Consider the following 12,999-nt stretch of genomic DNA (forward strand, 5'->3'; position numbering starts at 1 on the left):
ACTTTAAGAAAGCTGACTTCATAAAACTTAGGAAAGTGCTGGGTGAGATCCCATGGACAGTAATACTAAAGGGAAAGGGAGTTCATGATGGCTGGGAGTTTGTTAAGAGGGAGATAGTAAAAGCACAACTTCAGGCAATACCAATGAGACAGAAACATGGAAGGTGCCTAAAGAAGCCAGGGTGGCTATCTAAAGAACTTTTAACTGAGTTAAAATTAAAAAAAGGATGTGTACAAAAAATGGAAAAGGGGGGAAACCACCAAAGAGGAATTCAAACAAATAGCCAGCACGTGTAGACACAAAGTCAGAAAAGCTAAAGCACAGAATGAACTCAGGCTTGCTAGAGAGGTTAAAAGCAACAAAAAAGGCTTTTATGGGTATGTTCGTAGCAAAAGGAAGAACAAAGAAACAGTGGGGTCACTCAGAGGAGAAGATGGTGAAATGCAAACAGGGGACACAGAAAGGGCTGAACTCCTCAATGCCTTCTTTGCCTCAGTCTTCTCCGATAAAGAAAACGATGCCCGACCTGAAGAATTTGGAGCAAATGATTCAGCAGAGGAAACACAGCCCAGAATAACTAAGGAGATAGTACAAGAATACTTGGCTAGTTTAGATGTATTCAAGTCTCCAGGGCCAGATGAACTGCATCCAAGAGTATTAAAAGAACTGGCAGATGTGATCTCAGAACCACTGGCAGTCATCTTTGAGAATTCCTGGAGAACAGGCGAAGTCCCGGCAGACTGGAGGAGGGCAAATGTTGTCCCTATTTTCAAAAAGGGGAAAAGAGAGGACCCAAATAATTACCGCCCAGTCAGTCTGACATCAATACCAGGGAAGATTCTGGAGCAGATCATTAAGCAAACAGTCTGTGAGCACCTAGAAAGCAATGCTGTGATCACCAATAGTCAGCATGGATTTCTGAAAAATAAGTCATGTCAGACTAACCTGATCTCATTTTTTGACAGAATTACAAGCCTGGTAGATGAAGGGAACGCAGTGGATGTAGCCTACCTTGATTTCAGCAAGGCATTTGACAAGGTGCCCCATGATATTCTTGTAAAGAAGCTGGTAAAATGTGGACTTGACTATGCTACCACTCAGTGGATTTGTAACTGGCTGACTGACTGAACCCAAAGGGTGCTCATCAATGGTTCCTCTTCATCCTGGAGAAGAGTGACTAGTGGGGTGCCACAGGGTTCTGTCTTGGGCCCGGTCTTATTCAACATCTTTATCAACGACTTGGATGATGGACTCAAGGGCATCCTGACCAAATTTGCAGATGACACCAAACTGGGAGGGGTGGCTAACACCCCAGAGGACAGGATCACACTTCAAAACGACCTTGACAGATTAGAGAACTGGGCCAAAACAAACAAGATGAATTTTAACAGGGAGAAATGTAAAGTATTGCACTTGGGCAAAAAAAATGAGAGGCACAAATACAAGATGGGTGACACCTGGTTTGAGAGCAGTACATGTGAAAAGGATCTAGGAGTCTTGGTTGACCATAAACTTGACATGAGCCAACAGTGTGACGCGGCAGCTAAAAAAGCCAATGCAATTCTGGGCTGCATCAATAGGAGTATAGCATCTAGATCAAGGGAAGTAATAGTGCCACTGTATTCTGCTCTGGTCAGACCTCACCTGGAATACTGTGTCCAGTTCTGGGCACCACAGTTCAAGAAGGACACTGACAAACTGGAACGTGTCCAGAGGAGGGCAACCAAAATGGTCAAAGGCCTGGAAACGATGCCTTATGAGGAACGGCTAAGGGAGCTGGGCATGTTTAGCCTGGAGAAGAGGAGGTTAAGGAGTGATATGATAGCCATGTTCAAATATATAAAAGGATGTCACATAGAGGAGGGAGAAAGGTTGTTTTCCGCTGCTCCAGAGAAGCGGACATGGAGCAATGGATCCAAACTACAAGAAAAAAGATTCCACCTAAACATTAGGAAGAACTTCCTGACAGTAAGAGCTGTTTGACAGTGGAATTTGCTGCCAGGGAGTGTGGTGGAGTCTCCTTCTTTGGAGGTCTTTAAGCAGAGGCTTGACAACCATATGTCAGGAGTGCTCTGATGGTGTTTCCTGCTTGGCAGGGGGTTGGACTCGATGGCCCTTGTGGTCTCTTCCAACTCTATGATTCTATGATTCTATTCTATGATTCTATATGGGAGAAAACAAAAGGGCGCACATATTGAAATGAGGTAGACCGGAGGCCAAATCTGCTCCCAACTCCTGATTACCTCATAATTGATCCTTGTTGCTTCCTGCATCGCTCCATCGTGGGTCCTGGTCACTTATAAAGCAGGGATAGAGAACCTGATTTAAGTCCCTGCTCTTAACTACTAATTGGATGGTTTGGTTCCATTCCATTTAGTCGAAGGCCTTTACTAGGAACTGCAGGGGAACACAGTGCTGTTGTGCTTGTGTCCTGCTTTCGGGCTTCCCACAGGCATCTGGCTGGCCACTGTGAGAACAGGATGAGCCATTGGCCTAATCCAGCAGGCCTGTCTTACGTGGCTCCCCACATGCTGTTAGACAAGCTCCCATCAAGCATGGCCCAATGGTTGGGGATAATAGTTGTTGTTATCCAGCAACCTTTTAAGGGCTGCAGATTCCTTTCTCATGTTCTAGGGCATGTAATAGCAGTTCAATTGCTATGGAAGCAATTACCTAGAGCGGGGTGGACTCTTCCCCACTAGAGGTCTTGAAGCAGAGGCTGCACAGCCAGTTGTTGGGGGTTGTTTCAGCTCTGGCTTCCCTGCATCCAGCAGAGAGTTGGCCTATATGGTTTACTGGACATCTCACCTTGATGGTTCTATGCCAGAATCTTGAAGCAGAATATCGTGCGCCACGTGTGGGAAAGAACATGTGCACAAAAACAGTTCCAAAAACTAGTGTTAATAGTGCTTTAAACTCCCATAGTGTTTCTCTGTTGGGAGCCGCCCAGAGTGGCTGGGGAAACCCAGCTGGATGGGTGGGGTATTAACAACAACAACAACAACAACTTCTTCTTCTTCTTCTTCTTCTTCTTCTTCTTATTATTATTATTATTATTATTATTATTATTCTCCTCAAAGTATTCCATAAACAACCATGAACTTACTGACCTTTAAGCGCTGATTTAAAAAGGAATACAGTGTTACCAAAACCAAAGTGTTCCAAAAGCAAGGTGTGCTTTCCCATAGAAAGTAATGCAAAACGGATTAATCCGTTCCAGACTTTTAACAACCCCTAAAACAGCAATTTAACATGAATTTTACTATCTAACGAGACCATTGATCCATAAAATGAAAGCAATAACCAATGTACTGTACTATAAAATAAATAAGATAATATTGTAGATGATAAAAATTAAAACAAAAACTTACTGATGATAGTCATTGTTTGGATGGGGGGCTTTTATCCATTTCTGCAGTCACACAATCAGTCATTAGCTGAATTGGGTTCCACACAGTCACTAAAACAAATCCACCAAAAAAGCCTCAATAACAAAAACGCAAAATAAATAGCAAAAACAAAAGTGCCAAACTTAATCCGTTCCGGAAGTCTGCTTGACTTCCAAAATGTTCGAAAACCAAGGCGCAGCTTCTGATTGGTGCAGGCGCCCTGGAAACAATAGCTGACAACCGCATAGAACGTTCGGCTTCCAAAAATCATTCGAAAACCAGAACACTTACTTCCGGGTTTGGGGCGTTTGAGAACCAAGGCATTTGAGAACCAAGGCATTTGAGAACCAAGGTACCACTGTATGGAAGGAGGGGTTCTCAAAAGATTGAATGGATACCAGATACAGTAAGGATGGATGGATTAGGTTTTATTATGGCCACAAACTAAGAAATATATATATAGAGAGAGAAAGAGAGGGGGGGGGGGGAAATAACAAAATCAGAACACAGCCTGTGAAGAAAACATAAGATTCACAAGAGAGCCAGCAGAAAATTTACTTTATCACCTGCTTCCTAAGAAGTATACGCACACCATTCATTCTGTTAATCACTGCGAAACTTGTATTAGGTCAGCAACCAGAGACCTGTAAGTAAAATCCAGCCCTGGGATGTTCCATGTTGCCAACCTAGAGGCAAGAGATATGGGGAAAGTGCCATTTATGGCAATAGAACATATATGGAGTTCACTATAGCAGGCTGAGTTTGACCAAACTGCGGGAGGCAGTGGAAGACAGGAGTGCCTGGCGTGCTCTGGTCCATGGGGTCACAAAGAGTTGGACACAACTAAACGACTAAACAACAACAAAATAGCAGGCTGAGGCTGCACGCTCTTTCTCACTCATGCTTTCAAAGTAGCTCTCCAGGAAAAATAGATGCTGACCAGGAATCTCTGCTGACCAATGAGTAACGTAGATCCCCATTCTGTATACAAAAGAGGCTGTCACTAGACCAGCTAATTTCTGCTGCATTTGTCCTTGATCATAGTAAAGGCCTTTCTCTGTTCTTCCAGCCAAAACAACCCTAACTGCTTCCTGGAATGCATGTGAGGTTCCAGAGCAAACTGCGGGGAAAGCGAAATGCTTGATAGTCAAACCTGAAAAAGTGGCACAGTCCTTTCCTCTCCCTGAGGGACAGTTGGCTGAGCATCTGCTCTTCTAGCCAGCGATAGGTCCACCGGATTTTGGAGTCTATGAACTCGGGGATCCGGATATTCTCCGGAAGCCCAGCCCGGAGCATTAAATGGCGCACCTCGTTGTCAAGGAACCCAAACATTATTACGTAGTCATACCGCACGAGGCACGGTCTGCACAGACTGACCAACGGTGTCCACTCCATGCTGCGATTCCTGGTCCCGCTGTATAAGATGTACTGAACGAACTCCTTGAAGTTTAGGCCGTCTGCCATCCCATGCATGTAAGCAGAGATAAGTCTCTGGAAAGGCTCCCTGACAAACATCACTTTGGTGTAGGACTGCATTATAGCCTCCATGGGGGTCCGGTTATACTCACTCAGTGCCTTTTGGCTGCCAAACTGCTGGTGGTGAGGAATTGGCAGCTGCAGGCTAATGTTTTTCTCCAGAAGCATCTCCAACAGCCGCTCCCAGCCTTCCACCCCAGTGGCTGGGGTTTTGCAATACAGGAAGTGCAGTTTGTGGTCCACCATAATTGAAGACAGGGCCTGGGAAGCTTCCTGTTGGGTAGGTGGGAGTCGGGTGATTTTACCTCTTTCGCTGCAGAAGGACCTCAGCGCCTTTTTCCTGAGCTGCTGAATATGCAGGAGACTGTCAAATGTCTGTGGGACATCTTCTTCCGCATCCTCCATGGCCAATCTGCCTGCAAAATAGGATCGGAGGAGGGAGCGGAGTTTGTCTGTGCAAGGGAAGGGTGCTAAGGACTGTGGACCCGGGATTAAATTATTCTCACTGGCTTGCACGGCAGCAGAATTACTATTGAGTTGTTTTATTGCCTATTACTAATCGAAATAGAGTCGCCTTACATGTGCTTTGTTTTTTAGATGCCATGCATGAATCTGTCAATGCTTTCAAATTATTATTTTGTTATCTTATTGCATTTATATCCCATCTTTCCCTCCAAGGAGCCTGAGGTGGTGTACCTGGTTCTTCCGTCCCCATTTTATCCTCACAACAACCCTGTGAGGTAGGTTAGATGGAGAGGCAGTGACTGGCCCAATGTCACCCATTGATTGAATGAGGATTCGAACACTGGTCTCCCAGTTCCTAGCCTAGTACAGTAACCACCATACCACATTGGCTCTCCAGTCAATGTGACTGTTAAATAGAAGAGTAAAAGCAAATATAATTTACTTGAGTTAACAGGACCAAGGAATGGGCATTTATTAATATCTCACCATGAGATATTCTACAGAACTACCACAACTACTGCAGCAAAAGGCTACAGAAGTGCGAAAAGCTTCCTCTGTCAGAATCCTTCATTCTAAATACCGTAATTATTAAAAGTACAACCCCTGTCCTCTAGTACGCTTGAAGACTGAACTCAGAGGCACTTGGCAGAATGAGAATACATTGCTGGATTGCATTAGGCTATAATTGTTTCTCGGATTAAGGCTTTCTGGGAGATGATTTATAATGAACTGAAAAAGGTATTTAAGTATACCTTCTTGAAGAAACCAGAGGCCTTTCTTCTGGGCATGGTCGGCCAATTGGTGCCAAAGAAGGATAGAACTTTCTTTATGTACGCTACAGCAGCAGCAAGAATACTCATCGCAAAGTATTGGAAGACACAAGATCTACCCACTCTGGAAGAATGGCAGATGCAAGTAATAGACTATATGGAACTGGCTGAAATGACCGGCAGAATTCGAGATCAAGGAGAAGAGCAGGTGGAAGAGGACTGGAAGAAGTTTAAAGTCTATCTACAAAAACACTGTAAAATCTTTGAATGTTGAGGACATTGAAAAGGAAAGAAGGGGTTCTAGTGACTGAGTTAAATAAGAGCACAAAGGGAGGGATCAAGAATCAAAATGAACAAAGATTGAGCTTGCTGAACTAATTATTAAATAGAATACAAGATCGGGAGGCGGGTGGAAGTAAGGAAAATAAGGTTTTGAAGGTTATAATTGGAAAGTGAAGGATTTTTTTTTGTTTTTATATGTTAAAATCTCCTTTTTTCTCTTCTTTTTTTGTCTATGTTTTCTTTTCTTTTGTAATGTTTGTGAAAATTTTTCTTTTTGTAATGTTTGTGAAAATTTGCTTTTTTGTTCTTTTTTGTGAAAAATGCAATAAAAATTATTTTTTAAAAAAAATATAATTGTTTCTCGGATTGTCTTCTTATGGTGGCAGTTTAATCCTACCTTGGTTCTGTGGTGTGTTTCTCCAGAGAAGGTGGCTCCACCACAACAGGGAAATGAAACCCAGAAAAGCTAAGATGAGGAGTCGAGCGAGGAAGCGCATGATCTTGTCTGCGCTATCAAAGTGAACGGCTGCTAATGGAAGCAGAGGAAGCAACCTGAAGCAATGTCAGCAGGAGTCCCCTTCAGTGTTTACTCTGGGATGAAGCAACTGCGAGGGTCAGGTTAAAGTACTGTTTGAACATTCGTGGGCATTGCCTGCTTATCTGACTCTCAGGGAAACTGAGACTGATCGAAGAGCCCCAAATCATAGCTGTGCTTCCAACATACATAAGAATGCTATAACATGGGAAACTACAAACAGCTTCAGGTGTCTGTGGGGAATGGCCAAGGCTGGCATCTTAATCTAAATGGAACCGTTTATCTTCTTAATACATGGTTGTAAATAAAGCCTATGAACATCCTACCTAGACATTTGGGGTGCTCTGGGGGAAGCCACATGCTTTAAATAATGTGAATGGCTCTCCGATTGCTTTCTTCTGCAGAATATTTGTTATTGTTTCTAATGGCTCTCCAATTGCTTTCTTCTGCAGAATATTTGTTATTGTTTCTAATAAAGCATTTTTAGCCACCCTTCAGGGCTAATACCTTTAAGGTGGCTTTGTTGTTGTTGTTTAGTCGTTTAGTCGTGTCCGACTCTTCGTGACCCCATGGACCAGAGAACGCCAGGCACTCCTGTCCTTCACTGCCCCCCGCAGCTTGGTCAGACTCATGCTGGTAACCTCGAAAACACTATCCAACCATCTCGTCCTCTGTCGCCCCCTTCTCCTTGTGCCCTCCATCTTTCCCAACATCAGGGTCTTCTCCAGGGAGTCTTCTCTTCTCATGAGGTGGCCAAAGTACTGGAGCCTCAGCTTCACAATCTGTCCTTCCAGTGAGCACTCAGGGCTGATTTCCTTCAGAATGGAGAGATTTGATCTTCTTGCAGTCCATGGGACTCTCAAGAGTCTCCTCCAGCACCATAATTCAAAAGCATCAATTCTTCGGCGATCAGCCTTCTTTATGGTCCAGCTCTCACTTCCATACATCACTACTGGGAAAACCATAGCTTTAACTATACGGACCTTTGTTGGCAAGGTGATGTCTCTACTTCTCAAGATGCTGTCTAGGCCTGTCATTGCCCTTCTCCCAAGAAGCAGGCGTCTTTTAATTTCGTGGCTGCTGTCACCATCTGCAGTGATCATGGAGCCCAAGAAAGTAAAATCTCTCACTTCCTCCATTTCTTCCCCTTCTATTTGCCAGGAGGTGATGGGACCAGTAGCCATGATCTTCGTTTTTTTGATGTTGAGCTTCAGACCATATTTTGCACTCTCCTCTTTCACCCTCAATAAAAGGTTCTTTAATTCCTCCTCACTTTCTGCCATCAAGGTTGTGTCATCTGCATATCTGAGGTTGTTGATATTTCTTCCGGCAATCTTAATTCCGGCTAGGGATTCATCCAGCCCAGCCTTTCGCATGATGAATTCTGCATATAAGTTAAATAAGCAGGGAGACAAAATGCAGCCTTGTCGTACTCCTTTCCCAATTTTGAACCAATCAGTTGTTCCATATCCAGTTCTAACTGTAGCTTCTTGTCCCACATAGAGATTTCTCAGGAGACAGATGAGGTGATCAGGCACTCCCATTTCTTTAAGAACTTGCCATAGTTTGCCATGGTCGACACAGTCAAAGGCTTTTGCATAGTCAATGAAGCAGAAGTAAATGTCTTTCTGGAACTCTCTAGCTTTCTCCATAATCCAGCGCATGTTTGCAATTTGGTCTCTGGTTCCTCTGCCTCTTCTAAATCCAGCTTGCACTTCTGGGAGTTCTCGGTCCACATACTGCTTGAGCCTTCCTTGTAGAATTTTAAGCATAACCTTGCTAGCGTGAGAAATTAGTGCAATTGTGCGATAGTTGGAGCATTCTTTGGCACTGCCCTTCTTTGGGATTGGGATGTAGACTGATCTTCTCCAATCTTCTGGCCACTGCTGAGTTTTCCAAACTTGCTGGCATATTGAGTGTAGCACCTTAACAGCATCATCTTTTAAAATTTTAAATAGTTCAGCTGGAATACCATCACTTCCACTGGCCTTGTTATTTGCAGTGCTTTCTAAGGCCCATTTGACTTCACTCTCCAGGATGTCTGGCTCAAGGTCAGCAACCACACTACCTGGGGTATATGAGACATCCATTTCTTTCTGGTATAATTCCTCTGTGTATTCTTGCCACCTCTTCTTGATGTCTTCTGCTTCTGTTAGGTTCTTTCCACTTTTGTCCTTTATTATGGAAATCTTTGTACGAAATGTTCCTTTCATATCTCCAATTTTCTTGAACAGATCTCTGGTTCTTCCCATTCTATTGCTTTCCTCTATTTCTTTGCATTGCTTGTTTAAGAAGGTCTTCTTGTCTCTCCTTGCTATTCTTTGGAAATCTGCATTCAATTTCCTGTATGTTTCACGATCTCCCTTGCATTTTGCTTGCCTTCTCTCCCCCGCTATTTGTAAGGCCTCATTGGACAGCCACTTTGCTTTCTTGCATTTCCTTTTCATTGGGATGGTTTTCGTTGCTGCCTCCTGTATAATGTTATGAGCCTCCATCCATAGTTCTTCAGGCACTCTGTCCACCAAATCTAAATCCTTAAACCTGTTCCTCACTTCCACTGTGTATTCATAAGGGATTTGACTTAGATTGTATCTTACCGGCCCAGTGGTTTTTCCTACTTTCTTCAGTTTAAGCTTGAATTTTGCTATAAGAAGCTGATGATCTGAGCCACAGTCAGCTCCAGGTCTTGTTTTTGCTGACTGTATAGAGCTTCTCCATCTTTGGCTGCAGAGAATATAATCAATCTGATTTCGATGCTGCCCATCTGGTGATGTCCATGTGTAGAGTCGTCTCTTGTGTTGTTGGAAAAGCGTGTTTGTGATGACCAGCTTGTTCTCTTGACAGAACTCTATTAGCCTTTGCCCTGCTTCGTTTTGATCTCCAAGGCCAAACTTGCCAGTTGTTCCTTTTATCTCTTGACTCCCTACTTTAGCATTCCAATCCCCTATAATGAGAAGAACATCCTTCTTTGGTGTCACTTCTATAAGGTGTTGTAAGTCTTCATAGAACTGGTCAATTTCAGTTTCTTCAGCACCAGTAGTTGGTGCATAAACTTGGATTACTGTGATGTTAAAAGGTCTGCCTTGGATTCGTATCGAGATCATTCTATCATTTTTGAGATTGCATCCCAGTACAGCTTTTGCCACTCTTTTGTTGACTATGAGGGCCACTCCATTTCTTTTACGGGTTTCTTGCCCACAGTAGTAGATATGATGGTCATCCGAACTGAATTCACCCATTCCCGTCCATTTTAGTTCACTGATGCCCAGGATGTCAATATTTATTCTTGCCATCTCATTTTTGACCACCTCCAACTTACCCATGTTCATGGTTCTTACATTCCAGGTTCCTATGCAATATTTTTCTTTACAGCATTGGACTTTCCTTTCGCTTCCAGGCATATCCGCAACTGAGCGTCCTTTCGGCTTTGGCCCAGCCGCTTCATCAGCTCTGGATCTACTTGTACTTGCCCTCCGCTCTTTCCCAGTAGCATGTTGGACGCCTTCCGACCTGAGGGGCTCATCTTCCAGCGTCATAACTTTTATATGACTGTTGTCTTTGTCCATGGAGTTTTCTTGGCAGGGATACTGGAGTGGCTTGCTGGTTCTTCCTCCAGGTGGATCACGTTTGGTCAAAACTCTCCACTATGACCTGTTCATCTTTGGTGCCCTGCTCGGCATAGTTCATAGCTCCTCTGAGTTCTTCAAGTCCCTTCACCACGGCAAGGCAGTGATCCATGAAGGGGTAAGGGGGCTTACAATACAATAAAAACTATTTTAAATGCAACAGATTGATAACCCCAGCTTAAAAAAAAGGAAATACTTCAATTACCTTCATTTCCACATTGCACCCTTATATTTCCATCAAAGGGTGCTCAAACCATGATACTTTTAAAGAGCTGTGGATGCCAAAGCATCAAAAATTGTGGATTGTCTAAAAGAGGTATTGCCCATTTCCTCTCCTACAAGCATGTCTATGTGTATTTTTAAACATAGATTCAGTATGTGAAGATTTTAATGGAAACAATTCTTACATTCAAGAACAAGGAAAGGAAAGGAAAGGAAAGGAAAGGAAAGGAAAGGAAAGGAAAGGAAAGGCTTGCCTGCTGAAATTACCTTCAGAAGACTCAGGACCTCACACTGAGCTTCATACTTTCTGGCTAAAAACGCAAGATCCACCAAAGAGGCTTACATGCAAAGGTGGAATTCACTGATTTTACAGGCAAAATCAGGGGGCGTTCTGGCTAGCCTGCAGACTTTTGCAGTTTAGTAGCATGCAACACAGTGGGGAATGGGGCACAAAAGAATTGCCCCAAATTAATCCAGTTCACACTTTAGAGCTACCACTTAGGCACTGCCGAAAAAGAAGACACAGATCTGTATAAAAACTGCAGCTGCTAATTTATAGGGCACAGATACAAATTTATTTCTCAATTTAAATACAGAGTACATCTCACCATAGTGGAGAATAAGACTGTGAACAGGATGAATGCATAAACGTAAGTCGTGATAAATGCATTGCAATAAGGTTGTTTTTACACACTGAATATTTATTGTTAATTTTATTATAGTTATATAGCCAACTATCAACACATCTCCCCTGGGTGGCTTACAGGACAAAGCCTAAAATACAATATTGACATACAATGCAATCAATGAAAACAATAAAACGCAGCAAATAACTTTCATTTTTATCAGAGAGAAATGCAACCATTCAACAAACAGCTGGATAAAATAAAAACACAGGCTGCAAAATCAAAGCCCAGGTTTTAGTTGCTTTAAAAAGCTAGTTGTTTAAAGTCCTGGGTGAATAAGTTTCACTTGACAATGGAAAGACCATAGCGAAGGCACCAGCAAGAGGGTCCTCTGCTTAGTAGCCCCCATCTCATCTCACTTGGGGAGGCACACAAAGCAGGAGCTTTGAAGAGAATCTTGTTTGTCTATAGAATATTAGTGCAGGTATAAAATAAGTTATTTTGTTCTGTCTTCATCCACCTTCTCAGCATCAACAAAACCCACATAGACTCGAACCTCTACCCAGACACCAACTAAATAATGGGGTGGAGAAAAAGGATTGATTTGAAATTAGGCTGAGAAAGAGCAGCAGAAAATACCTTGGCTATTCTGTCTGGACAAGGTTCAGAATACTTATCCTAGGGTTAAGTCAAAGATGAAGGTTGCAGGTGGGAAGAGGACAGAACAGAAGAGGCCTGCTGGGTCAGATGAAAGCTCTATGAAATGCAGCATTCAGTACAGTGGCCAACCAGATACCTATGGGAAGCCCATAAGCAACAGCAAGATCACCATCCTCTGACTGATGTGCAAATGGGTGTTCTGGGGACAGATGTCTTACATGGGCTGAACAGACAATGAAAGAGTAGAGATTTGTCATTTCTGTTGTAACATCAATATCTGTGATGGAATGTAAACACACTAAATTATATTAGTCCAAAACCATGCTTGACCATAATTCAAAGAGATGTGAAATGCACTGTCCCGTTTAGGGATACGAAATCCCAGGATGAGTTGCTCTCCTTGTCAAAAACCTTGATCCCCTGCCCCTGATCTTGCCATCATTTCCTTGCAAGGGACTCTCTTGAACTCCTAAGCTCTCACTCTTTCTACCCCATTCTCCCAGCTGCACCACTGTTCTCAGGCTAAAGTCACAGAAGTACAGTGGCACAGACTTACAAACTGGCACCCCATTAACTAGAAAAGGATTTAAGGCTCTTGGTTCGAACCCAGCATTTCCAAAGCAATGGAAAGATGTGGCATTTTCAATGCAGGTTTCTCACCAAGAACCTATAAGAAAATGCAGGTGCCTAGGGGGGTGATTTTCCTGTGGGCTGGTTCTCCAGAGATATTCTGCAGACAAATGTGTACAGTAAGCCTGCAACATACATGCATTTAACCTGTGCACATTCAGCTTTAAGTGGTTGGCAAAACAAAACAAAAAATTAAAAAGGGCATAGAAAGGGGGCAGGTATCTGGAGGGGAGACTTTGGCAATTCCACTTGCCATTGAACCCACTGTCTCTTGACTATACATGCTTTTGGCTTTCCAGAAAGAAACCCCCTTGTAAA

General features: G+C 43.1%; 1 protein-coding gene across 2 annotated transcripts; it reads right to left on the reverse strand.

Moving 5' to 3' along the window:
• Nucleotides 1-3,879: 3,879 nt before the first annotated feature.
• On the reverse strand, nucleotides 3,880-6,935 carry LOC307213163 (carbohydrate sulfotransferase 8-like). Of its 2 annotated transcripts, none has more exons than XM_079970892.1 (2): nucleotides 6,780-6,935; nucleotides 3,880-5,277 (listed from the first exon to the last, which is right to left on the reverse strand). In XM_079970892.1, the coding sequence occupies exon 2, from the start codon at nucleotides 5,268-5,270 to the stop codon at nucleotides 4,470-4,472; it is 801 nt and encodes a 266-aa protein (XP_079827018.1). In that variant the 5' UTR covers nucleotides 5,271-5,277; nucleotides 6,780-6,935; the 3' UTR covers nucleotides 3,880-4,469. The 2 variants fall into 2 exon arrangements, with proteins under 2 accessions (XP_079827018.1, XP_079827017.1); XM_079970891.1 differs by having other exon boundaries at nucleotides 3,880-5,281.
• Nucleotides 6,936-12,999: the final 6,064 nt, after the last annotated feature.

Source organism: Podarcis cretensis (assembly GCF_951804945.1).
Source record: "Podarcis cretensis genome assembly, chromosome: 3".
NCBI classification, from domain to species: domain Eukaryota; kingdom Metazoa; phylum Chordata; class Lepidosauria; order Squamata; family Lacertidae; genus Podarcis; species Podarcis cretensis.

Excerpts from the sequence above, each read along its gene's own strand:
- LOC307213163 (XM_079970891.1), bottom strand. The coding sequence starts at position 6,879 with ATGCGCTTCCTCGCTCGACTCCTCATCTTAGCTTTTCTGGGTTTCATT. Across the intron at positions 5,282-6,779 it reads AAACACACCACAGAACCAAG|GCAGATTGGCCATGGAGGAT; the intron begins GTAGGATTAAAC and ends CCTATTTTGCAG.